The sequence below is a fragment of the Myripristis murdjan genome, chromosome 13, assembly GCF_902150065.1.
Source record: "Myripristis murdjan chromosome 13, fMyrMur1.1, whole genome shotgun sequence".
Lineage (NCBI taxonomy): Eukaryota > Metazoa > Chordata > Actinopteri > Holocentriformes > Holocentridae > Myripristis > Myripristis murdjan.
The window spans coordinates 35,801,526-35,828,578 of record NC_043992.1 but is presented as its reverse complement, the minus strand read 5'-3'; the positions used below and the strand labels follow the sequence as shown (position 1 = coordinate 35,828,578).

The window sequence follows — 27,053 nt, the reverse complement described above, 5'->3', positions numbered from 1 at the left end:
GTTGGTCGGCCCTCACTGCTGTGAAAGACTCAGTAAACATTGGTATTTATTTATTTATAAAGCCTTAAATGGAAAATCCCCAAAGTGTTTGTCCTCCATGTTAGTATGGTCCCTACCTGATGCTCGAATGACTGGCTAACACGACAAGTCCTTGTGTGCATACGTGATTATTTCCAGTTTTACAAACCATGATAACACAGAGAAACCATATACTGTATCAGAAAAAAGATGGATTTACACATTGATTGTAAAACAAGAAATTTATATTGGGAGGTTTTTACAAATGCTTACAAAATGTGTTTTAACGAGAAACAAACAGCAGGAAAAATAAAATATATCGAGCCACATTACAATTCAGTCTTGTTCAGATGTCATATTGAACTCTTCATGGCGACGATGTCGTTGCAGACGGCTCTGATGGCTGTTTGAGTGAGCGAGGATCTGGACGACTTCGGTCCCTTACACTTGGCTCCGTTCACCAAGCTGACATGAGAGAGGAACAGCTGGGCTGATGTGGCTCCACTCCACAGCTCATGGATGTACAGTGACAACAGAAACAGCCCGGCTTCTGCAAGGGAGGAAACACGGGGAGAGAACACGCCTGAGTAAACTGAACAATGGAAGAATGTGCACACCTGAGGATCGCAGGTACAGCTGAAGAAAGCCCAAAGGCTCGGATTCAAGCTGATATCTCATGTATTTATTGACCTCGATAAATAAGTGTTTTCAAGTGGCGGTGTAAATTTACTTTGCGGTCCAGCATCTTGCTCAGGGACACTTGAGCAGGACACAAAGACAACACTGGGCGTTATGGGACTGAACCTGGGACGTTTTAATTATGGAATGGTTTCTCTAACGACAGGGCCGCCCCGTCATCAAAGGGCTGGGGTGGCAATGCACCAGATGTCCTTTGTATATGAACACAGAATGCAGTGAATAAGTGAATTTTTAAGTGCAACATTGTACAGTAATGTTTTGTATCCACAGTAAAATATTGAAAGCAAGTCTACCCGTGTTTCTGTGCAGCTGTGCATGTGTTGTTCACTGTGCATCGATAAGCGTCCAGTGATAGAAAGATATGGTTAAAAATAACTGAATAAGGACGTATCCTCTTACCACTTCTGGACTGATCATGTGTAGCATCTGACTGGCACGCACCGAGCACCTGACCCAGGTCATGTGGAGTTTGGCCTTGGGTCTCTAAGAGCTTTATCATAATGTTGGTGAACAGCTGCAGAGTCTCCACTCTTGCTGAGTGAGTGGCAGGACACTGGGCCTCAGCGGCCTGATGGTACAGTCTGAGGAGGTCGGCTCTCAGGCCGGGGTCGTGCATCACCACTTCCACAATGTCTTTGTGTTTCACCACGGCCTTGTCAAGCCACTGCAAAAAGGCTTTGGTCCTGCTGTCATCATATGAGCCCTCCACCAAGCACCTCAGGGACCATTTGGTGAGCAGGTGCGCGGTATCGCCGGCCAAACAACCCGGATCCTGACTGCTCCTCGGTGGGGCCAGTTGGGGTGAAGTGAGTGGACACGCGGGCTCCCAGTGAGCGAAGATGCTGCTGAGGTGAGGTTTACATTCGGTCAGCAGAGTCTGCTCTTGTTTCTCCGTCTCGGCGTCCTCTGCCAGGTCTTCTTTGCGTGCGCGGGTCTTTGGAAAGAAGCCTTTACCTCTGCTCTTATCTTTTCCCGTCCCTGAGAGGCAAGATCAACAAAACTATGTTTATCCCGCGTCTCACATGAGGGAAAAGATTAATTACAAAGGCAGACAATATCTCTAATGTCTCCACTGACCATGAGAGAAAACTATAAATAGTCCAGCCATATAATGTGACTGTGCGTCATGATGTTAACGCCTGCAGGGAAGATATATTTTTCTATGCCCCCTCAATAAGAAGAACAGAACACAGGGTCAGCCACAGAGCAGCTTTCTTGTAGCACGACTACAGTGTTGCTCGGGGAGACTTCAGCAGAGTGGATACATGGAGACTTGACTATGCAGCCTCTGGGAGAAGGTAGCAAAAGGTCAGAAAAGACAAATATTTCAATATTTTATGCAGTCAAACTTCCACATATGTAATTTGACTCTTAGGGTTTTTTTAGATGCTGAGATTCATCAAATATAGGAAGAGGGCGAGCATTCTTAATAAAGCAATGCAGAAAATATGTGTATTAATGAAGGTGCTCTCAAGCAAATAGGAAATCATGAACCCAAAAACTTCAACCTGATGAAGGCCTATGATTTCAAATTGCGCAGTCCTTAAATACTAATGTGTTCAAGGCTTTTTCTGCACTTCAAGAGTTGCCCTGGATTGGATTCATATTCTTCTATTAGAATAATTTAAACAGAATGAGAACAACTATAGAGCTCAGAGAGCTGAGGAGCTGTGGCCAACCAACCAAAAAAAGCAAGCCCTCAGCACTCTTTCATGCGTTGTTTTGTACTCAGCTGCTTTTATCGGCTTTCCGTATCAGTTATGTTACTATCAAAGACAATAAAGGAGAATCTTGTTCAGAGTGAAGTCTGTGGAGCAGAACTGTTGAATCATGACGCCACAAAAACAATGCCTAACTGTGTCACAAAGCACCCAAGAAGATGGAAGATGGATATACACTACTCACAAAAAGTTAGGGATATTTGGCTTTCGGGTGAAATTTCAGGATGAACCTAAAATGCATTCTAACCTTTACAGGTGAACTTAATGTGACCTTCTGTAAACTTTTGAATGCACATGTCCAACTGTTCAGTGTTTCAGTACTTTTTGCACAAGTTGCTGTTCTCCAACAAGAAGTTTAACGGCAAAATTCACATCAGGTGTTTGATGCTCCAGCTCATCGAGGTCGTATCATTAGGGAACGGCTGCTGGAGACTGGGGTACCTCAAATGGAGTGGCCTGCACTTTCTCAGACCTGAATCCCATAGAAAACCTATGGGATCAGCTGAGTTGCTGTGTAGAGGCTCGGAGCTCTGTACCCCAGGGGCCTCATTTATCAACCTGTGCGTAGAAAAGGTTCTAAATTCTTTCGTAGGAATGAAACTTAGAATGTGTGTAAGTACAAAAAAATCCATATTTATCAAATGTGCGGACACCGGTCGTACGCACACCAGTAAGCAATCTGTGATGATAAATCCCACCTGTGCTAAACTGCCATGCTCGTGCATGGTTAGGCTCATTTGCATTCAGAAACGCCTCCAATTGACCATATATGGTAGCAGCAATCCCTTTAAGAGCGCATGAATGGATTTTTTTCCTCGGCTTTTTAGCAGGCCTATTGCGCGCTCAATGATGGTTCTTGAACGAGCATGAGCCCGGTTGTAGCGCTGCTCCTGCGGGGTCCTCGGGTTGGCTCCGGGGGTCATTAACCATGGCTTCAGTGGTTATCCCCGATTACCTATAGAGCCGTTATAATAAACCATACGAAGCCCAGAAAATAATTTCAAAACGTTGTAACACTCACTAATAAGCCAGCCATCCTCAACAGCTCCTGCTTGGAGGCGCACACCCACAGAGCTGTTCTGCAGAATGAATGAGTCGTGCGTTCCTCCAAGCCACCGGGCAACAACGTTTAACAGAGACATATTTGCATCGCAGATTATTTGTGCATTGATTGAATGAAATTGGATTGTGTGGTGGTGTTTTTATTGCGATGTGGGTGCAATCTATGGCTCCAATTATGTTTGGGAATCCGGCGACGGCGTGAAATCCTCGTTTAATTTCGGCTTGTTGGTGATGTCTGTATGAGAACTGAATATAAGTTGGGGCTAGAGAAACTATTGCATCCAACACTGCCGGCATGATTCTGCTTAGTGTCGGCTGCGAAATGCCGCATATGTCTCCAAACTCTAACTGAAATGTTCCGGTGGCCAAAAATCCCAGGGTGGACAGGAGCTGGATGCGCACTGGGATGGCTTTGGTGCGTTTTGTCTCTCACTTCAAAATTGGTTGTAAATCACGGCATAAATCCATCAGTATGTTTTTGGGGAAGCGGTACCTGCTGAGATGTCACTCTGTGTTCTCACTGTCAGCACGCTCTTTGAAAACGGTTCTCCAAATCCTCCAATAGTGCAAGATAAGCCATGGCACTTGCATTTCAAGTTTTCTTTTCAGGTTGTCCTGTCACAGCTGTCTTTTATAACTTGTTACATCAATTACTGAAATTGTCTGCTAAAATACTAATTGAGATTTTTTTTTTTTTTTATGAATTAGAGGAAACAGGGAACGTGTGAAGTTGCTGAACACTGTGACTCTCTTCGTGCGTTCTATTTGTGGTTTCACCGTTCTACCACTAGGTTTTGTGTGTACGCATGGTAAGAGTTGTACTTAAATTTACACATGTTCCTACGCAAAAGTACAAGTTGATAAATCCCATACTTTGCGTGGGAATGTTCTTACGCACCCATTACGCACACATCTGTGCGTATGCACGGTTGATAAATGAGGCCCCAGGACCTCAATGTCCTGAGGGCCGCCCTTCAAGAAGAGTGGGATGCCATGCCTCAGCAGACAATAAGTCGACTTGTGAACAGCATGAGACGTCGTTGTCAAGCTGTAATTGATGCTCAAGGGCACATGACAAGTTATTGACACTGACATTTTTTGTTGTGGTATACCCACCACTGTTGTTGGCTTTTGTTTCAAGAAATTGTTTGAGATGAGGAAATCATCAGTGTATGCTTCTACTTAAATGCCCTACTTTCATGATATAATATCACTGTAGCGTGAACATTTTACATTTTCCATAAATTTCACCCAAAAGCCAAATATCCCTAACTTTTTGTGAGTAGTGTATAACTAAGCTGGCATGAAAATATTTAGGCCAAGCTCCTCAGAGTGTGACGGGTTGAACTGAGAGGATCTTTGGCCTTATTGCTGAATATATGTATATTACCATAAACAGCAGAGAGTGATGCAAATGATTCTTTTTGTACATGATCTGCATTATCCTTTGTACATTAGGGCACATGCCCAATATTCAAATATTCATTTCGACAGCTCACTAAGTAGGTGATCAGAATGGACATCCGGAGTTGAAGGACACTCTCACTACTCCAAGAGTTTATTAGGACTCACCCGTCAGTTCCTTCACTTTGTGTTTTTCAGACAGACTCTGTAACTGGGCCAGCAGTGTTGCATTGTGGGACAGGGAGGCCCAACACTGGAGCAAAGTGAGGGCTTCGGTCGAGGAGAGCGCCTGGGGGTGGAGTGTGAACCGCTCAGCCTGTTTGTTTACACTGAGCGCCGTCCCACGATGCTTCAGCACGGAGCCCAGAGTCTGCAGGAAGACGCTGAGCTGTGCGGCCTTCACCCCCAGCCTGACGGGACGACAACAAGCAAACACTGCAATCCTTGACCGCAACTTCAGATTTACTGTGTGTGGTGTCGTTTCAATTAGTTTTTGATTCCAGCCCAGTATTAAGTAGTGGGAGCTTGAAGAAGGAGCACGTTCCAATGCAGCCTTGGAGCAGAAATCTAAAATACCTTTACTGTTTCATGACAACCTCTTCAGAATACATACAACTCCAACACGTCTTAGCCTGTCTGAGGCCATCGTCAGGGCCTAACGCTCTTTAGAGCTGTTGTCTGCCTCATAATTAATCACGTGTGCTGCTCCCTGATGAAGGCCAAAACATACGGGCAGCTGTTTTTACATATTCTTTTGAACCGGCCATGGAATATTCTAATTACTTTTGCAATTAAAGTGTGTTATGGAAGTCGTTCCGTTTTCATTAAGCAGCAACCTCAAGCCAAAGGGCACATTAAAACAAATGCCTCCACGCACTGAAGCCCCAGTGAAGCAATCTCTAGCCTTTCTTCTTCGAATTAAAGATTTATGCTGGTTTAATTAAGTAGGCTTACATATTACCAAATTAATGATGACTAAGGATGGAAGTATCCCGTCCGTAGTTTGCTCTAAATCGCTTTGTAGCTGTGGTGGCTGGGGATAATTGTTTGGCTTTGTTTGCACAACCGTGGCCTTTTTGGTCACAGGTTTGATTGCGCTGCACTTTGCAACAACATAACTATCATCATTTGGATCGGTTATAATAATCATAATTTCTCTGAGAGAGAGAGAGAGAGAGAGAGAGAGAGAGAGAGAGAATGGAGGTGGGGGGTAAGAAAGGTCTAATTCTCAAGCAGGCAAATCAATTCTTGCCCTTACCAACCCCAAGTCATATACCAAAGACAATCCACAAGATGTCTTACCTGAGGTGTCTCATGATGCTCGATGTGACACACAGGAATTCGTTGACGAGCGGCAGAGGGACACACTTGAAGCTCTGAGGTTTGTCCTCTTTAGATGAGGAGCTGCTGGTCCCGTCCACATGCTTCTCCCTCTGCCCAAGGTTAGCAAACCACAGGACATGGAGCAGATCTATGACAGCGCCCAGCAGAATCTGGTCCACATGCCTGAGACGGACAGAATGTATACATTTAAACAGACAATACATATAGTCCAGTAATTTTAGGCCAAAATTGGGGTCAACCTAGGACAAATTGCAAGAGAAGCAAACTCAACTGATTTTGTATCCTCAGTTTGTCCTGAGTGAGGGGGAAAAAGTCCCAAGGAATCCCATTGGTGGAAAGTTTTGAAAATCACCTATTTATGACCACATATTACAAAAAAACACTGTTTTTAACACACAGGGGAAAGAAAGGGGTTCAAAATGTTACTTTCAGATATCACTATAAAAATTCACAAGTTGATTACACACACAAAGACAAGAAAAAAAGTCAATTACAAGTTCTTTGAATTATTCTGTTTACACATGCATATCACACATTATCTGATTTGATATGCGCTAATAAGGAATATAAGGAATAAATGCCAGAAGAGACATTTAAACAGTGAATTAAAAGGTTACTATATAACAGTGAATTAAACGGTTACTATATATATATATATATAGTAACCGTTTAATTCACTGTTATATAGTAACCTTTTAATTCAAGGTTACTATATATATAGTAACCTTTTAATTCACTGTTATATAGTAACCTTTTAATTCAAGGTTACTATATATATAGTAACCTTTTAATTCACTGTTTAAATGTCTCTTCCGGCATTTATTCCTTATATTCCTTATTAGCGCATATCAAATCAGATAATGTGTGATATGCATGTGTAAACAGAATAATTCAAAGAACTTGTAATTGACTTTTTTTCTTGTCTTTGTGTGTGTAATCAACTTGTGAATTTTTATAGTGATACCTGAAAGTAAAATTTTGAACCCCTTTCCCCTGTGTGTTAAAAACAGTGTTTTTTGGTAATATGTGGTCATAAATGGGTGATTTTCAAAACTTTCCATCAATGGGATTTCTTGGGACTTTTTTCCCCTCACTCAGGACAAACTGAGGATACAAAATCAGTTGAGTTTGCTTCTCTTGCAATTTGTCCTAGCTTTTTTCATAAAATGACTGGACTAATACTGTAATTGTGCGCAATGATGTCATAGTATGAATGAAAATGTGAATGTCGACTGAGTCACATCCTTTGAGCTGACCTTCTCTCGGCCAGCTGCAGGATCCAGGTGAGCAGCCCACAGCTCTTGGAGAGGTTATAGCCGGCTTTGGTCCCGCGGGCAGCCTGACACAACACCCTGATGATCAGGGCCTGGTGGATCACACAGACCAGAGATCAGTGTTGTAACAGCAGTGCAGCGACAGCATGTTGTGAGATCTGATAGCTGCCCCTGACACTTTTAATTCAGTAAAATTCTGAACACAGACTATTGCAATCAACAAAGTTTTTTCTCTAACCATATGCATACTGTGATTTTACTTAAGCCTCCTATTCTGTTCGGGGTCAATTTGACCCAGGCCAATGTTTAACGTCTCTAAATAAATGATTAACATCATTTTTTTTTTTTGCTTCATATTTAATGAGTGTTCCTAATGTAATGGGCACTACCGGGTAAAGGTGAAATTGACATGATGATATGTTTTCAATGTCCTGTTCACACTTTGTAACGCATTGGTTATAAATAACAAAAATCTGTACTTAGAAATAATATAAAGCCATTAAAACACCAATAAATAATATTTCTTTCCAATTTTAGGTCAATCAGTGAGATTTTATGGTGATTTGCATATTTTTCTATTGTCGTGTAACAGGAATACTGGATGTATAAGTGGGGGTGAGTTATGTTTTATTTAAAGGGCTATTTAGGTAATCAACAAAAAAACATAAAGTACTTGACACATAAACTTTGATAACAATTTTAGTTATAATAATTTTGTGGAAGTTTAAACTGCAGGAGTCAAATTGACCCCAAACATAAAAGATGTTCAAAAATGTGAACATAACAGGAGGGTTAAGGACTGTATGTGTATGAGACATAATGCTCAGATTCTGCACGTCAGTCATTACTTCCTTTACCAAGTTCATTTCAGAGCTTCAGTCATCTTTCCTGACTGCGTTTATCCCTTTCTTTAAAAAGTTCACATCAAAACGTCAGTCCGACTTTTTGTCTGCAGTTATCCCTCTCCTTAAAAAAGTTCACTTCACAAAGTCAGTCATGTTTCTTGCCTTGACTTAACCTTCTCTTTTCAAAGTTCACTTCAGAGCCTCAGTGATCTGTCTTGAATTCCCCCAATTTTTTTTTTTTTTTTTTTTTGTGTCTTGACCGAGTTCATTTTAAAGAGTCAGTCATCTGTCTTCACTTTTGATGTCTTAGCCCGTTTCCCACAGCAGGTACCTGGCTGTGCTCATCACACAGGGGACTGCAGCCGAAGCCTAACAGGCTGTGGAAGATGCCCTGTTGGTTGCACAGTTCATAGGAGTATTGATCGGCTACTCCTTCCCTCAGCACACTCAGGATCCATTCCCGCTCCATCTTGTGCTGCAGACATAAACAAATAAATAAATAAACACAAAAATTTCACATAACATCAGTCACACTGTCACATCTGACCCCGGTTCACAGAAACAGATAACGTCAGTCTAAGAAACGCCCTGAACGGAGTAAAGAAAACTACAGATGAAGGTTGAAAGCTGTTGATATAAGCAGAGTCTACGTGCACCGTCATTCATCTGGCAGGGTTACAGACGTCAGTTGTGATTAATGATTTACAGAACGGGAAAAAAAACATAAGCAGAAACCTGTAATGCTATACCTCCAAGTCAAATCCATAGAAGAGCTTGAAGAACTCGGGGACTCGTCTCAAGTCCAGGCTCTGATGCGACAGCAGGAACTTGTTTATCACCACGTACATGTGCTCCTCTGGGGAAATCAGGGAAACACACAAAATGAAATGACACCGCTGTGTTCCTGTGGAGAAAACTGGGTCATTGCCACAGAAAAAAACTGGACCCTGGTGTCGATGCTGTGTCCCTGTTCCTCTGTATATTCTGTTTGTTGCTTTTTCATATCGTACTAATACTGAGATCCTTCTGGCTGGGGAAAAAAAAAAAAAAAAAAGTCACGTTGACCAAAACAGCTCTTAAGCAAACATCTCTCTGTCAACACACCATGGGCCAAATCACACAGGTCAAAAGGTAACTGTGGTAAGATTTCTGCTTTAGTGTGTGTGTGTGTGTGTGTACGTACCAGGTTTGAGCATCTGCTGGGCCACTTTGGAGATGTACGTGGTCAGGACGAACGGGAGTCTTTGATTCTGCTGCCGAATGCCGTTCTTCACCATGTCCATCAGGTAGAGCAGCTGAAAACAAAAACGAGTCCATCAGTATTTAACCCCCTGAACCCCAAACCCGCCGGCAGGATAGAAAGACATGTATTTTTTTAAAAAATCGCCAAAATTCAATTGTTTATCATAGCTGGAAGCTTTAAAAACCTATTTTTTCGTCGGAATTTGAATTTTCCAATGGTCCATGAATGCAACATGTCCGACTTCCGTTTAGCGGTAGAAAAAAGGACGAAACTAAGCCTAAAAAAGTGATTTTTCATTCGAATCATTTTATTATACATGCTTCATTCAACAATTCGCCAAAAAATAGTCGTTTACTCAATCCAGATCATTCAAAAAACAGAAAATTCTGCGGTCTTCAGCGGATCTGAGACATCTTGATTGATTCAGGTGAGACCAACAGTCGCATGACAAAAATTCACTGAATTTCAGTGTGTAGGCAGCAGTAGTAACATGGAAGGGGGCAAGGCAGTAAAAACACCTTACAGGTTGGAAAAATGTTAATATTTCAGGAAATAAATCATGTGAAGCCCTACTTTTTTTTTTCCTGGATCAGTGACACTTGTGGGCACCTGAAAAAATATTCTGTACATTTATTCCAGTGTTTCTCGATTTTTGTAAAATAAATTATCAAAAAAAAATCAGTTTGCCTTTTTTATTTTTTTATTATTTATGGCACTATAACTCTTTCATACTGTGTGAAAGACATTTTTGAATGGCTTCAGGTGATAGCCACAGCTGTGCTGTTTCCATAGAGGTGCAGCACTTGTAACTGCAGTGAAAAACAAGCCCACAGTGAGCCAAAGTGTGAGGGGAGCAGAAAACACCCCAAAACTGCTCGGGGTTCAGAGGGTTAATGGCGAGTGTCTCGTTCGTAAAATGTGAATGCACAGCGACACCTCCCTACCTGTCTTTTCTCTCTAAAGCGAGCACCCTCCAGATGTTGGCAGTAGGAGCTCAGCACATGGCACCCTGCTGCTCGCACTGTGGAGTCATAGCTGCTGAGGGCCATCACAGTCACTCCGAAGGCATGGCTGGAGACAAACTTCTGACAGTCAATCACACACTCTGCCACAGAGAGAGAGAGAGAGAAAGAGAGAGAATGTAGATGTTATAAGCATTAGCAGCAGAAAACTATTTCATTATGGCAATGCAGCAGTGACGTTTGCCCACCTGGCCGCAGCATGGAGCTGAACAGAGGCAAAAGGAAACAGGGATCGTACAAATTCCCGAGGTCCTTCCCATCATTTTCATCGTAGAGCAGCTCCTGGCCCTCCTGAAGCGAGAGCAAAACTGTGAGAATTAGGTTACTTTTTCATAATAATGTAATTCTCGTGCAAGTAAACAAGACTTCAGCGCCAACCGGAGGGATAATCTTGCGTCTCTGAGGGAAGCGCTCGATGGTGTGCAGCATCCTGTCGGCGTTCAGCAGCGCCAGCAGGTCCTCGGGGCTGGCGTGTTTCCACAAAGAGGCTCCCAGAGTTTTCCTGGTCTTGTGGTGCTCCACCGCCGCCGGCCCCCACAGGAACGACCTGGAAGAGGCGACGCACACCGACACACTGACTGTTCGCATCGCATGCAAACGCGATGCTTCTATCACACGCGTTAAACGCAGAAAAATCAACGCAACTCACTGAAAGTCCAGAAGACTGACGTCGTTTCGTTCGTATTCCTGGAGAAGCAGCAGCAGTTTCTGATCTGCAAAATTCAAAAATGAGATGTGAGAGAGGGAAGATCTGCGATGGCGTCCGTGCACGGAGCCCAAAACGGCGATCTCAGACTGAACGTGTCACCTGAAGCACTCAGTGTAGCTCCGTACGCTCCCAGAAGCACAACAAAGTGACCGGCGCTGCAGACCGCCGGGCATTTCCTCACCAGACAGAGAAGAAGGGATATAAGCGCCTCTGCAATGACAACAAAACAAAGTGTGTTTGTGTTTTATGTTATTTATGAACAAAAAAAAAAAAACAACAATTGAGAGGTAACCTTGAGCTGTGATATTTCATATATTTTAAGGCATTCCATCACACAGCTACCTTTGGCCTGAGACCCTCTGGCCTCCTCGTCGGGGTCCAGCATGGTGGGCAGGAACAGAGAATGGCTGCTGATCATCATGTGCATGGTGGATAAAGGCAGCAGATCTTTGGGGAGGTCGCTGCCGCCGTACATCCGTCCCAACAAATTACCCAAGGCCTCCAGGAAGTGGTGGTCCCTGTAGCGATACCTTCAACGGAAGAGTATTATTTTAGCTCATCCCTACAAATCAGTCATGACACATGCACTGCAAAAACGCAAAATCTTACCAAGATTATTTGTCTTATTTCAAGTCAAAAATGTCTTATTTCTAGTCAAAATATCTCATTACACTTAAAATAAGACATGATCACCTCAGAAGTAACTTGTTTTTAGACAATTGTCTCTTGTTTCAAGCAAATTTTCACTTGAAACAAGAGACAATTGTCTAAAAACAAGTTACTTCTGAGGTGATCATGTCTTATTTTAAGTGTAAGGAGATATTTTGACTAGTAATAAGACATTTTTGACTTGAAATAAGACAAATAATCTTGGTAAGATTTTGAGTTTTTGCAGTGTGCTTTACATCAGAAAGAATAAAGTCTCACTTCAGTCCACTCTTGACGAAACCGTTCCACTCGGATGCAGCGACGTCTTCGGCATGAGTCTGTGCAAATAAGATTTCAAGAATTTTACGATGCATGAAGTGAAATTCTGACGTCCCAAAAAGCATTGTGTCAGCCAGATAAACCCACCAGGAGTTTCTGCAGCCTCAGCAGGACGCTCTCCTCCTGCGCTGACGGGGAAGCAGCTTGATCTCTGGAGCGACCGTAAGAGGAGATCAGCCACTTGAGGGCAGCAGCGACGACGGACTTCCTCCACGTCTCCTGTTCCTCCGGACGATCGGCCAGCTTCTCGGACACAGCGTCGACCAGCTGCCATCTGAAGGAGCAAACGATTTACGACCAGAGTTTTGACATGAATAATGTACTCTGGTTTTTTTTGTTGACATGGTGCATCATTAGGAATATTCTGTTACCGTCCGACACCGTCTGCTCTCTGAAGGGCTGCTGGCAGGCTGGTGATCACGTCTCGGATGTCGTTCAGCTTGGCAGAGAGCTCGATCAGCCCGGCGAGGGCTTCGGCTCGCTGCGACGTGGAGTCGCTCGTCTGACCGTCCAGAACCGAGCAACACAACCCGGCCAGCAGAGCTTGCTTGAAGGCTTTTAAAGCTTTGGTTTGCACTACAGGGTTATCAGCACGACAAATAAGCACGTGCAAAAAAGAAAAGATAAAAGAAGAAGAGAAGGAGGAGAAATCTAAGTTGTGAAATCTAAGTTCTAATATTTTTTATACGATATTTATATAAGGATGGTAAACTGAAGTTCCATTTTGGTACGAACCATCTTTGGGCCTTGCAGGATCCTCCCTACTTGCCATTTGTAGGTACGTGTTGATCAGTGGGAGAAAGGCCTCAGCCTGGCCTGAGAGCTTCTCCATGTTTTCCGGCTCCAGACACCACAGCTCGAAGCGGAGGCGGTGTGTGGAGCAGTTCTGCAGCAGGAGGGCGCTGATGGCCTGCGTGGCCGGGCGAGGCCGCTGCAGGCAGTGCAGCAGCACGTCTGCGTGGATCAGCTTGGCGCTGCCCGGCTCGCCGGAGAGCGTCTGCAGCAGGAAGGCCTCCAGCGCGGGGCTGGAGCAGGACAGCAGCAGGGTGCCCAGGCCGTGGAGGTGCGCTTGGGACAGAGAGAGGCTGTGGTCCCGGGAGGCGCCGCTGTTGCACTCTGTGAGGATCTGCAGCACCGCGTGGCCGTACACGCTGAGCTCGGCCGGGGCGGCGTCACTGACGAGGCTCTCCTGAGGAAGGAGGAGCAACGTGGAAACCAGTTCCCTCAGCTGAGTGGAGTCCATGTAGCTGTGGACAGACAGGAGGGCTTGGACGGGCCGGGACTGTCTCTCTGCAGGCCGGGAGCCCCTCTCCAGCAGCTCCTTGAGCACAGCTTTCTCCACAGCCTCCAGATAGTGACGAACAAGCTCTAGGTGGCCTAAATCCCGAAGAGCGGGGGTGCTGGTCTTTAGCAGGGCCAGGACGTCGTCACTGAGCTGAGCACACAGCTGCTTCAGCCTCACAGGTTTCAGAGAGTGAGGAGGCAGAGCAGCCAGCTCCAGAGCCAGAAACCACTGCTCCAGACACGGGTGCCTGAAGACGGAGCTCAACGCAGCAATGAGGGTCTAAACACAGAGGGAGTCATGTTAGTCACAGTAACTCAAACAACAATACAAACAATCATTAGCATATTTCACAGAATTTATTTTTTTTCTCTCTCAAGAGACATCAAATTCAACTTCAGCCTCTTTCCCCGACCTGCTCTTTGTTGGTCTCTGCTGTGGACAGCTGGTTGATTTCCAGGAAGAGGTCTGATCCCTCCTGCGAGCTCTCTGCCACCGGCTCACATGTTGTGGTATCCTGAAAGCCTTGTAACTTGGCAACCACATCCTGGAGTATCCCCATTAAGGTCCTTAAAACGGCAGTTCCCGTGTCTTTGGAGAACTGTGCGGGAAAAAAGGAATGATGCAACCGCCAGAAATATGATTTGATTGAACCTTTTACTAAAGATGAGCTGCAGAGTTTACCTTGTAAACAAGTTGGATTTTTTTTTTCATTCAATATTTCACTCACACAGTATGCTGTTAGAGCCGTATGTTAACTATGTTGAAGAAATGTAACACCTTCAAAGACATGCATAAAACTTTAATTTTTAAGTGGCCACAGTGTTTACATTTAAATCCAAGTGCAGAGACTGAAGTTCTTTCCCCTTCATTTGATTGACAGGCTGAGCTGCCTGCTAAAAAAACATGTTTTTGTTGTTGTTCAGGGACCCTCTGTGCTCATTACTTCTCCACAGTTAATCTTCCATCTTTAACCGGTTTTCTGCTCTCACCGTGCCGAAGTTATCCACGGTGGATTTGACGTAGAGTAAGATCTGCCTGATCGCCACTGGAAACTCGACCATCGCCATGGCAGCCAGAGACGCGTCCACCTCCGTCCTGAAGGTTTCCTCCAGCAAGCAGTCGGGTCCTTTGCAATATGCTGCTTTTATGATTGCAGTGAATGAAGTAGGACGTGGCGATCCTTTGGAATGGTGTTCGGAAAACTTGAACTGTGAAACATAGAGGAGAAATTAATTTTTTTTTAGATGTACACTGCAAAAAGTCAAAATCTTACCAGGATTATTTGTCTTATTTCAAGTAAAAATGTCTTATTTCTAGTCAAAATATCTCATTACACTTGAAATAAGACATGATCACCTCAGAAATAACTTTGCCAATGGAACAAGCAAATTTTTACTTGTTCACTTGTGTCACAAGTAAAAATTTTCTTGTTCCATTGGCAAAATTTGTTTCTTGTTTCAAGCTAATTTGTCCAAAGACAAGTTATTTCTGAGGTGATCATGTCTTATTTTAAATGTAATGAGATATTTTGACTAGAAATAAGACATTTTTACTTGAAATAAGACAAATAATCTTGGTAAGATTTTGACTTTTTGCAGTGTAGAAATGAATATTAGCCACTCCTATAGAAACAGCGTTGTGCTTCAGAAAACTGACCAGCTCCTCCTGGCTCTGCCGTGGGAGCCATTTGGAGTAATAGTGATGAAGATGTGTGACGGAGGGGTGAGGACCAGCAGAGGGTTCAGACGACAGCAGCTCTTTATCGTACTGCAGCAGAGCCAGGCAGAGGGGGAGCGGCTCCCTCTGACAATGCAGCACGTCTGACAGCACTGCAGACAAGTACTCATACACCACCCCTGAGGTGAAAAAAAAAAAAAAAAAAAAAAAAGAAGACATGATAATTAACATCTCAACAGAATCGCTATCCATCCAGCCAGGGCTGCCACTCGATGTTTGATGTGAGATTCCCTGACTTTTACGTGACTGAAATGTTGAATTTCCATGACCCATATAAACTTTAGAAGTGAGTCAACACTCGCAGGAAAACTTCTGCCGCGCTGCCCTCTAGGGGCTGAAACGTTCCGCCACGTTGCCTCTCTGGCCACACCCGCCCCGTGATGGAGGCGCAGGTACTTTGCCGCTGACGGCTGCTGAAAACACACCTGCCGCCACACCGCCGAGTGGGCGTGGCCAAGGAGCGCAACACGCCAGAAAGTTTCAACCCGAGTTTTTTATTTTTCCTGGACCAAAATTCAGATTCAGAAGTCTCAGTGTCGTTCAGGAGAATAAAGCTGCACTGCTGTTTTTTTTTTTTTAAGTTTATTGTTCTGGTTTACTTTGCGGGAAGTCAATGTGAGGTGAATATGATGGGAGATAAATACATTTGGTGAGTGCTGTGTCTTTTTACTGATTTTTTTTTTTTTTAATGGGGGTCGACTTCATGAACTTCATGATATTCCATGACTTGTCCCAAGGATTGATTAAATTACTTCACTTTCCATGCCTGTAATAAAATGTTGTGACAATTTCATGATCCACTAGAACCCTGTTCATATCCATGAACGGTATAAAGGGCAGAGGGAGGGAGGAATCATTTGTAATGTGTCAAGAACCCACTTCAGGTATACAGTCACATTAAAATAAGTCAATATGGCCACACAACACACACACTCTTGATGCAGTGTGTTTAAAGCCGGCTGCAACTGGATCTACAGTGAGCGTTTATCGTATCTATATCTATATATCTATATATATAGATATATAGATATAAATATACATATATATTTATATCTATATCTATATATATATATACACATATCTACATATATCTATATATCTATATCTATATATATAGATATAGAAATATAGATATATAGATATAGATATGCAGTGGTGGAAAAAAGTTTTCGGACACCCTTAAAATTTTACACAATCCCACAATCTCAAATATTATCATGAAATATTTGTGGAAAAATCTTTTTTGTGTTTCAAAAGGTGTGGCTGCATTAGACAGATACAAACAAATACAAATTATATTTTTTTGTTTATTGTTTACAAGAAAAACTAACCAAACTAAATTGTTGACAGTTGAATCTTTATCTTCAGGCGTGTTTCCTGCGTTAGGTTCCTTGTTTTAGCCATTTTTGTGTCTGAAGAACTTTCAAATGTGCTGGCTTTATATAGACATGAAGCTTGGCAACAAAAATTGTGTCTTTTAATAAAAAGAACGACCTTCATCACTGGTCCCAAAATGACCCAATACTCAAAATTTCTTATGTATTTTTATGGAACCAATCAATTTTAAAATGATTGAAGAATGATTGAATAAAGTTTTTAATGGCTTTTTTAGGATTTGTTTAGTATTTTGGCTGTGACTGTACTAAAAGAAATTGCACTTGAAGACCTAAGAGTGATTCTTAATGCAATATTTCACAAATGCATGGGGTGTCTGAAAACTTTTTTCCACCACTGTATGGTATATCTGCTGTTTGACAGCCAATGTGCTTATTTTCTATCTTTGCAAATGTTCCCCTGAATAAATAGCAGTCATTTGGCATTGTAAGTGGTTCTCCTCTCCACATTTTTCATTTGATGCATTTCCTATTTGCCCTACTTGAGGCAGATTTGCTTTACCCTTATCAGCAGGCAGTTTGTTCCGGGCCTCCAGGGCAGCAGGTACCACCGCGCTGAAGGGGAAGGTCTGGATAATAAGATCATCAGTCAGCGCCGGCCCAAAGTCCTCCATCTCGCCCTCATTGCCCTCCATGATTACATCCAGCATGTCGAGCACGTCTGGAAGACATCGTCAGAGCGGGAGAGAAGCCACACGTTCACACGGGTTTGTGATTGTGTTTGTCATTCGCAGGAAATATGAACTGATGATGGCTTCTTTTATACTCTCACCATCGATGTGTGACACTGGGATACTGGCAGCGTCCGCCTCCTGGTTACTCAGATTAGCTTGCAGGTAGGCTGCCTCCTGGACCAAGCTGGCAACTTTATCTGTGTATATGTGAGAATTGCACACCAACCTCCCCAGTACCTGGAGAGCGACCAGAGAATTCAGGGGGAAAAAATCTAAATTGTAAATTACGGAGGTTCTTTCTGCATTATACAATTGTGGGCATATTAGTTAAAGTCTTAGCAAGCTGTAGGCTGCTTCTGTGACTAAGTCATGTGGGCTGCATTATGAGCGTATTATAGGAGCCAAATGAAGTAACAGAACAGACTGAATCCCTGAAGTCAGCTTGCTGCAAGCAGCGGTGATTGCCTAGCAACCAGCAGCACTACATAAATAGTCAAGGCTGTGCATTGCTTAGCAAATCCATTAAAATGTACTTTTTTCAATATATCTAATATCTAATAATACAAACAATATAGGGGCTTGGGATTTTAGCACTATACTGAAAATAGTGTCATTTTTATAACATCACTCTCAAATCACAAGAAATGCCTTGTGCTCTCTGGGATATATGTTCAGTTTACATCTGCCGGATATGATGCATTGAAACTGTCCGTGCATCTGACCATATCCATTCAATCTGGAAAATGTCATGTTTCTGGTAAGTACTTAAATAATTTTCCAATTAAAACTAAAAATAATTTTTAGTCATTGCAGTTCTGAACATTTCCATAACAGCAAAACAAACATAACCACTGTGTATTGCTGCCATTGAGTGCTTATTTTTTCTGGTCTGGTAATTAATTTTCATCTGAACTCCTATATCTACATAAGTGCATTAGCGCTGAAATAATTAAGCTCACGTGCTCTTTTCAGCATTCAGTCCAAAATCATTGGGAAATTATTATTAATTCTACATGACTACAGCTGTTTTTTATGTCCTGGAATGCTGAACTGTTCATTTCTGATCACGCCACTAAAGTGCAGTCGGTGAATGTCGTGTCGATGCAACAGAAGGCTCACCCGCTCTAAGAACTGGATCACAGTCTCTTGCTGGCTTGGCTCGAGTCTGGCCAGGTGGTTGAGCCACAGCTCCAGTTCAGCCCAGGTGTATTCAAACGCTCCACTGTCCTTTAATACCTGGACGTAACAATTTGGGGGGGAAAAAAAGCAGCAATCTGTTTCACATTTCCTCTGAGTTTGCAAAATACTGCTGGGGGGGAAAAGGCAAACACCCGTACAGCTCAGTAATGACATAGTGCCTTGTGGCTGTGTAGCCCTTTCCACATCAAACCACAAAGCAGCCTATAAATACCCAAGAATTATTATGCTTCAAGCTTTTTCAAATAATACTGACAAACGGCTCGGAACAAACTGTTTGCCTGACGCTGCAGTTTCAAATAATGCAAGCATATCCTTCAGAAATGTTTTTATTCCCACAGACAGAAATATAGATTCGCCAGGTGATGCAAGAATTGTTGAAAACTACCCAGGATATATGGATAAACCTGTGCAAGTGGATCTGAGTGTAAGAGCGTGCTTCATGGGGAAAAGGAAAAACGATTTTCTATCATGAAGATTAGCTGGTTGGAAGTTTTGAAATAATATAAGATAGCTTAAAATACTGTCTTAGATGGAGTGTTGGCTGAGAGAGAGAGAGAGAGAAAAATAGAAAGAGATTTCCCCTCACTTTGAGCACCAGCATCTGCGTGGAGGTTTTCAGGTGGCTGTTCCTGCTGCTCACAAACATCTTGAGAAGCAGGTAAAGCACCGACTTCTCGCCACACGTTGAATCTGAATCCGCAACGTCCTGAAGAGAAAAGTCAACACAAAATGAACAAGCACAACATCTATGTGGTAGAAAATGACACAGATAATAGAGGCATAAAGCCGTCAGTGTGCGTCCTCTCTACCTGTATGCGGAACCAGGAGAACTTGCTGGCAGGCAGATCCAAGGCCAGCTGCAGGATCTGATACTGCAGAACAGGGGGCACCTCATCTCTCATGCCTTTCTCTGACATGATCCCTAGAGATATTGGAAGAAGAAAAAAAAAATCCCTCAGCTTTGAAGGCTTTTGTTGCACCAACCAAAACCAGATCAAAATGAAAGATCAAAAGATCAAAAGATCAAAATAAAATGTGTACCTTTTAGGAGCTTGCTGAAGTCAAATTTGCACTGACTAACCAGATGCGGCACTACTTTTTGGTAAAGACAGACGACCTGGAGGATGAGAGCCTTCAGCAGGATGATCTCAGCTGTCTCTGCAACTGTCAAAATAAATAAATCAACAAAAAAATAAAATACAAACATAATTATAATGGCTGGTTGTACCCTCCCTTACGAAACAAAAATATATTGCAGTATATTGAAAAATATCATGTGATATATTAGATAATACATTTCCATATATGGGAACTAGTCTTTATATTTTCCAATATATTGCAATATCTGAAATGCGCAATAACTTATGCATTATTCCATATATTCAAATATATTGATGCAATATTTATAAATATATTGCCTTATATGTTTCACCAATACATTATTCCATGTATTGCTAAGACATTTTTCAAATACATAACAAATTTAAATATATTGTAATTCCATATATTAAATGTAATATATTGTAATATATTTCATAGACAGATAGATAGATTTACTTTATTGATCCCAAACTGGGAAATTCCCACTTTTTTTTTTAGATAGATTTACTTTATTGATCCCAAACTGGGATATTCCCACTTTTTTTTTTTTTTTTTTTTTTTTAGATAGATTTACTTTATTGATCCCAAACTGGGAAATTCCCAATAATCATGTAATATATTGGTAAACATATTTTCTTTCCGTAAGGGCTTACTGGTCAAACAACAGGCATGTCTTACAACTGTTATTACCATGCCCTTCCATTTTAGCATCCTTCTCACTGTTGTTCTCCTTCTTCTCCTTGTTTTCTTCAGCCTCTGTCTTGTCCTTCTTGCTGAGCGACTGCCACTTGGCGACTATGCCCGTCATGTCGGGCAAAATCTGGCACCAATCATAAAAAGCGGAAATCAGTGATCTCATTCTGTGATGTGGCTGTGGGCCTCAATGTAAAAACGCTACTTTGCGGCATCGAGATTAGTGGGTACGCCGTGACTCTGCCCTGAGGTTACCTTGCTGAGTGTCTCTCTGTACTGCTGCACCAAGTCCTCCATCATGTCGGGGGAGTACACGTCTGAGCGCAGCCACACGGACTTATCCAAGAGATACTCCATATTCTTCTGGGCTCTTTTCAGGATGAAAGACGTCATTGAGAGAGCTGTGTGCTGCACTGCTGTGTTGGCAAACTGTCAGACACAAGAGAAGACATTCCTGCAACATGTGGCAAAATGCATTTCAGGCGTTTTATGGTATTGCAGCTGTCGAGCTAACGCAGATATTATTGTAAGGATTAGTCGCTCACATTGAGGCCCTGTGTGAAGAAGGCCTTGTTACAGACTGGAGGAACAGATGTCACCATGATCATGGAGAGCAGGCGAGGCACAGGGATGATCTCACGCGTCTGGAAGATTACGGAAATCTCCGGCTGAGCCTCGTAGATCTGAGACGTGAATGTGGAGAAGATATTGTATTTCAGAAACAAACAGGAGAGCTGTCGGCCAACGTTAAAGGCTCAACAAAGAGAAAAACACAAGGTAGCCATTACTTTCTTCAGTAAACCGACGTTGTCTTGCCAGGCGCTTTTGAGTCGAGGTGTGTACGAATACTGAGTCTCCTTAAAGTATCTGGAGAGGATATCAGGACTGGCTTTGAGCACGCTGACCACCAGCTCTGACACTAGCTGGTCCTCTGTGGCCTGCTTCAGCCCCACCAGGAACTGCAGCAAGACGATGTTGCCTGCTCTGGAAAAAAAAAAAATCTATTAATCATCGGTACATTACATTTCCACTGAAGGGTGCACGTAAAATCACCACGCTCAGTAGAACCAACCTGCCAGCTGTTCCAAAGCTGGGGTCGTGGAAGGTGATGCCGTGCTTACGAGAGCAGCACAGGTCCATGAGGAAACTGTGAACGAGCTCCCGCACCACCAGCACCCCACCCTGCTCCGGATTCTCAGACATCTGGGAAAAAATAATTTTAAAAAAATGAAAAAATTAGACCTATTACCATCAGAACAAGAGAGGTGATGATCCTGCTTTAGCTACCTGTGTATCACAAGGCAATAAAACAACTCACCTTGTCATCATCTGTGCTTGCATCTATAATCCCGTTCCATTTGTAGAGAGATGCGATGTGGGCGAGTATGGCAGGCGTGAAGAAACGCACTTTCTGCGTTTTACTTAAGGCCTTGTTCAGTACGACCTGCGGCGAGAGAAATGAACTTAGCTCTCTGGCGGCGAACGTTAAAACAAGACGGGCTAAACACTGCAAAAACTCAAAATCTTACCAAGATTATTTGTCTTATTTCAAGTAAAAAAATGTCTTATTCCTAGTCAAAATATCTCATTACACTTAAAATAAGACATGATCACCTCAGAAGTAACTTGTTTTTAGACAATTGTCTCTTGTTTCAAGTGAAAATTTGCTTGAAACAAGTGAAAATTTGCTTGTTTCATTGGCAAAAATTTGTTTCTTGTTTCTAGCTAATTTTCACTTATTCCAAGTGAATTTTCACTTTTTCCACTGGCAAATTTTGCCAATGAAACAAGCCAATTTTCACTTGTTTCAAGCGAATTTTCACTTGAAACAAGTGAAAATTGTCTAAAAACAAGTTACTTCTGAGGTGATCATGTCTTATTTTCAGTGTAATGAGATATTTTGACTAGAAATAAGACATTTTTGACTTGAAATAAGACAAATAATGTTGGTAAGATTTTGCGTTTTTGCAGTGAAGCAGCAACGGCGCCGACTCACTCTCGTCTTCAGGGTGGACAAAATCAGGCTGACGATGGAGATCCTGTCCTCCTTCAGCCCCGAGCTCAGAATCTCCGGCAGGAACTCTGAAAGAGCAAAACGCAACGTCAGCGTCACACGAACGTACAGCAATTTGTGTACATCATAACGCATGCCGAAGCCATCACCTTTCATTTCTAGTAGCTGTCCGACTGTTGCGTGATCTCCAGACACCAGGAAAGAGAGCGCGAACTGGACGAAAGCCATGCGAACATCAGGTCTTCCCTGCAAAAGAACAGAGGCGTGCGTCTCGGTGCTGGGAAAACGACAGCTGCAAGGCACGCCGGACACCGACAAAAAGACAAAGCATCCATCTCACCCTCTTATCCTTTCTCTTTGCCAATCCTGACAGACTCTTATTGAGGTGAATGTGACTGAGGACCTCTCTGGCCGAGTCTGGACCCTGGGACACCATGGCAGACAGGAGGTTGAGGCACTGACGGGCAAACCTACACTCCGGAGAAAGCACAAACATGTGATATCATATGTTAAAACACGCCGATGGCTGAAACTCAAGCGCGGCCCTGTAGTGAGCTCATTACACCGACCTGTGATTTTCCGAACTGAAAGAGCCCTGCAGAAGCTTCATGTAGCCCGAGATGGTCTTTTTCACGATAGCGGTGCCGACCATGTTGAAGTGAGACAGGTCGCTGGCCGTCCTCAGCAGGATCATCTCCAGGGTCTCAAAAATCAGCACCATCTGAGCATAATGAGGATTAGATTAGCGCTTTCTCAATCCAAAAGTGGGAGATTCATTTCCAAAGGCACATACACAGACGGGTGACAAATTACAAGGAAAAAATAAAAAATAAAAAAAAAAACATAATGCGTTTTTGTAAGTCTCTGTAACTCTGCTGGAGGGATGGAGCACCGCTCTTCCAAAAGATATTCCTTCATTTAGTGCATTTTGGTCCAACATCTGCCATAGAGGTTCCGCTGGGTCGAGATGTGGTGACTGCAAAGGCCGCGACAAATGATTTACATCTTTTTTTCACCTTAATCAAACAATTCGGTGAGCCCTGGAAGAGGCCGATCCCATCCTGACAGAAATGTGTCATCACAGCGGAAAGGTGATCAGTTAGAGTAACTCTGTGCTGATCTGCAGTGAGCCTCCCCTCTAAAGGGACTAACGGACTCAAACCATGCAAGGAAAATGCTCCACATTATATAACAGAGCCACTGGACCCAGACGCGCACTCACCCACTTGTCCAGAACATGGCGCCGGATAACTCATCTGACCTTTTTCCACGTCTCTGTGGACCGACCGGCCCGCAACTGTCCATTTATCTTTTAGTCCAGTCATTTTATGAAAAAACCTTGGACAAATTGCAAGAGAAGCAAACTCAACTGATTTTGTATCCTCAGTTTGTCCTGAGTGAGGGGAAAAAAGTCCCATGAAATCCCATTGATGGAAAGTTTTGAAAATCACCTATTTATGACCACATATTACCAAAAAACACTGTTTTTAACACACAGGGGAAAGGGGTTCAAAATTTTTCTTTCAGATATCACTATAAAAATTCACAAGTTGATTACACACACAAAGACAAGAAAAAAAGTCAATTACAAGTTCTTTGAATTATTCTGTTTACACATGCATATCACACATTGTCTGATTTGATATGCGCTAATAAGGAATATAAGGAATAAATGCCAGAACAGATATTTAAACAGTGAATTAAAAAGGTTACTATATATATTGACTTTTTTTCTTGTCTTTGTGTGTGTAATCAACTTGTGAATTTTTATAGTGATATCTGAAAGTAAAATGTTGAACCCCTTTCCCCTGTGTGTTTAAAACAGTGTTTTTTGGTAATATGTGGTCATAAATAGGTGATTTTCAAAACTTTCCACCAATGGGATTTCTTGGGACTTTTTCTCCCCTCACTCAGGACAAACTGAGGATACAGAATCAGTTGAGTTTTTTTCTCTTGCAATTTGTCCTAGGTTGACCCCAATTTTGGCCTAAAATTACTGGACTATTTGTCATGAGGGCTTCACACGTTGCAGCCCTACTATAAACCTTACTAAGACACTTTACGCTGCTTTTTCCATTGTAGTCCATCTGTGCAACCGCAGACAATCATTTCTTAGACCCACATGCTGATTTACTACAGGCTGCTCTGAGGTGAAGGCTTACCTCGCTTTCTACGTGTTTCTCTCCCTCCAGCAATTTGAACACTTCCGCACACTCCATGGAGATTTTGATGTAGCCCTCCACCACATCATATAGGGCAGGGCACGGCAGCTTCTTCGCAGTCGATATGAACGTCTCCAGGCCTGCAGGGGAGGGAAGCACAGAGCGGAGAGCTGCAGAGAAAACACCGGGCTGTGTCTGGGCTGCATGGCTGCCCAGTGTTTGTGTGAGGTGACGGTCTGTAATAATTCATAATTCAGCCTTAACTCACCCTTCATCGCTTTGGTCGGCTCTTTCAGCATCGTTTTGAAAACAGTGCCGTTAAACTCCGCCGGCGTCTCTTTTTTCGCCTGAGTTTTGGACTCAAGCGACTCTTCGTTCTGACGCTTTTTACCCATTTTTGCAAAATAATAATAATAATAAAAAAAATACTTAGTGACAATTTATTATTTCCATTCGGCTTCCACTCAAATGCTATGTGATTCCTGTCAGCCTGAGAGACCCACGTTGAGGAATAAACAGAAAGCTGTGCAACGAAATTATCTTCCGGCCATGGAACATCGACTGCTTTACTTTAGTTCCGCTTCCCACTTTTCTTAAACACAAAACAAGCCCACGTATTTTACCCTGTTACGCTGAAATTAACTCACTTATCATGGAAATATTTTTGAGGAAATCTCTGAAAAATAATTACATAATTTATTAACTCTTGTATGCATTGTTCTCACCCATGTTATTTTACTTATCTTTTTATTTTACTTTTTTTTTTTTTTTTTTTTTTTTTTTTTTAATAGATTCCTTTACTTATTTGAGGAGCATGCTACCTACGCTGTACCATAAACTGACATACAGTGCAGCAGTGTGTTTGGGCACATTTTGCACACGTGTGTATGGATGGCAGTTTGGTCCTGTTCCCAAAAGCAGCTCTACATAAACACCCAGAGCCGGGCCTTTCTTAGTAAATCCCTAATTTATAATGCATATTTAGGCCTAACTGTATGGAAAACAATATTGTGAAATGTGCAGAAATAACAGCACCTAACTCTGTCTTCTGAGTGCATCTTTATAAGGATCCTGGTGAAGTTGTGCACGCTAAGAAAACACAGGTGTGTGCTTCAAAACACAGAGCCTGACATAAACTGCACCAACTGGAAAATCAAACGCTGCACTTATTTGCTATGCTGTGCCACCGTGATCACACAAATATTCTTGCGATTACTGTGACATATTTATCAGATCTGTTGAATAGGTTGTGTATAAATAGCTTGTTTCCCTTCTGAAAAATGATTATTTCAGCCTCCCAGGAGGTTTCAAGTGCAAGGCTGCAGCATAAAAGGGGTTGTGGCCTCCCAGTTCCACCTGCAGAGTGGCCCAAATTGCAAGATGACCCTTATACTAATACAGATGTGCTGAAAATATGATCTAAAAAGGGATATTTATACCACTGTTTAACCTGCAAGAGGCTGTATTTTAACATTACTTTACCCTTGACCCTGTGTTTTTGACCCTTGGCAGTCTTCAGTATTAATCAGTCCTGAAAGTTTAATAAAGTGACCCTACGTCTCCATATTTCACGTTAAGTTCAGATTAAGTTGTATCAAAGTAAGGATGTGGCATTCATCTGTTTTATGGAAAGTTGTCGCCCATACTCCACTCTCATTTTGGTTTCTACCAAATATTTCTTGGCCGCTTGAATTTCATTTCAGTATAAAGTTTTGGAGGTGGAGATTATAGTTTCAGTGCTGTTTTAGGGTTTTTCTTTTTTATACACTTCCGTTCCTTACATGCCTTGTTTTAGAGTCACTTAACTACAGCGTAATAATTTTGGGAAAAGATAGATTCTGCAGTGACCAAGTAGACATACTTGTGGCGCAGCATTGTATTTAAAGGGTGGTGGTTTCAAACCAAAGTACAGCTGGTTCTCAGTTATTCTTTTGACAAAATGCTGCAGGAATTGTCTCGCCAAATGTCAAAGCTGATTTCAAAATGGAATGAGCTGTAAGCCAGGACGATGCATTGTTCAATAAAGCGTTGTTGTGTTGTACTTAAATAAATAATAAATAAATAATCAATAATATAACTAAATGAGAAAACAATGAAATATATTCATTATGTCATTTATGATTTTTTTTTTTATATACTTTATTGTGGAAATCAAGACATTACATCCAAACCAACCTTATCATATTGTACATATTTCATATCAAACAGTACATCTATTCCAATCATTTTGTGCATATTTCATGTGTCCTGTTCTTAATGGACAAACACCGACATTTTTTTTGTGTGCATTTGTGCATTTACACCCTTCACCCATACAGAAAATAAATAAATAAAAAAAATAAATAAAATAAAAAATAAAATAACAGCAAATCCATCTCTTCCTTCATGTACTCAAATACAAACAATTGTGACTACAATAATAGTAATAATAATGATAATAATAACAATAATATATATATATTTTT

General features: G+C 42.2%; 1 protein-coding gene across 2 annotated transcripts; it reads right to left on the bottom strand.

Moving 5' to 3' along the window:
• Positions 1-245: 245 nt before the first annotated feature.
• On the bottom strand, positions 246-25,123 carry urb1 (URB1 ribosome biogenesis homolog). 2 transcript variants are annotated; one of them, XM_030067885.1, is made up of 39 exons: positions 24,857-25,123; positions 24,589-24,728; positions 22,996-23,147; positions 22,767-22,896; positions 22,576-22,672; positions 22,409-22,494; positions 21,731-21,856; positions 21,485-21,615; positions 21,201-21,396; positions 20,958-21,095; positions 20,668-20,841; positions 20,398-20,539; positions 19,660-19,782; positions 19,428-19,540; positions 19,205-19,324; positions 18,538-18,654; positions 17,517-17,655; positions 17,247-17,405; positions 15,270-15,469; positions 14,603-14,821; positions 14,026-14,211; positions 13,064-13,892; positions 12,700-12,904; positions 12,416-12,602; positions 12,269-12,327; positions 11,684-11,871; positions 11,441-11,551; positions 11,282-11,345; positions 11,011-11,179; positions 10,821-10,923; positions 10,555-10,715; positions 9,551-9,662; positions 9,117-9,223; positions 8,699-8,842; positions 7,505-7,614; positions 6,207-6,410; positions 5,073-5,314; positions 1,117-1,695; positions 246-568 (listed from the first exon to the last, which is right to left on the bottom strand). In XM_030067885.1, the coding sequence occupies exons 1-39, from the start codon at positions 24,981-24,983 to the stop codon at positions 372-374; spliced, it is 6,786 nt and encodes a 2,261-aa protein (XP_029923745.1). In that variant the 5' UTR covers positions 24,984-25,123; the 3' UTR covers positions 246-371. The 2 variants fall into 2 exon arrangements, with proteins under 2 accessions (XP_029923745.1, XP_029923746.1); XM_030067886.1 differs by having other exon boundaries at positions 20,410-20,539; positions 24,857-24,983.
• Positions 25,124-27,053: the final 1,930 nt, after the last annotated feature.

What these genes read in the sequence shown, in the direction of transcription:
- urb1 (XM_030067885.1), bottom strand. Translation starts at nt 24,983, where the DNA reads ATGGGTAAAAAGCGTCAGAACGAAGAGTCGCTTGAGTCCAAAACTCAG. An exon ending in TGATCCAGTTCTTAGAGCGG is followed by an intron (nt 17,656 to 18,537) that starts GTGAGCCTTCTG and finishes GTCGCTCTCCAG; the next exon opens with GTACTGGGGAGGTTGGTGTG. An exon ending in CCAGCAGATGCTCAAACCTG is followed by an intron (nt 9,224 to 9,550) that starts GTACGTACACAC and finishes TGATTTCCCCAG; the next exon opens with AGGAGCACATGTACGTGGTG.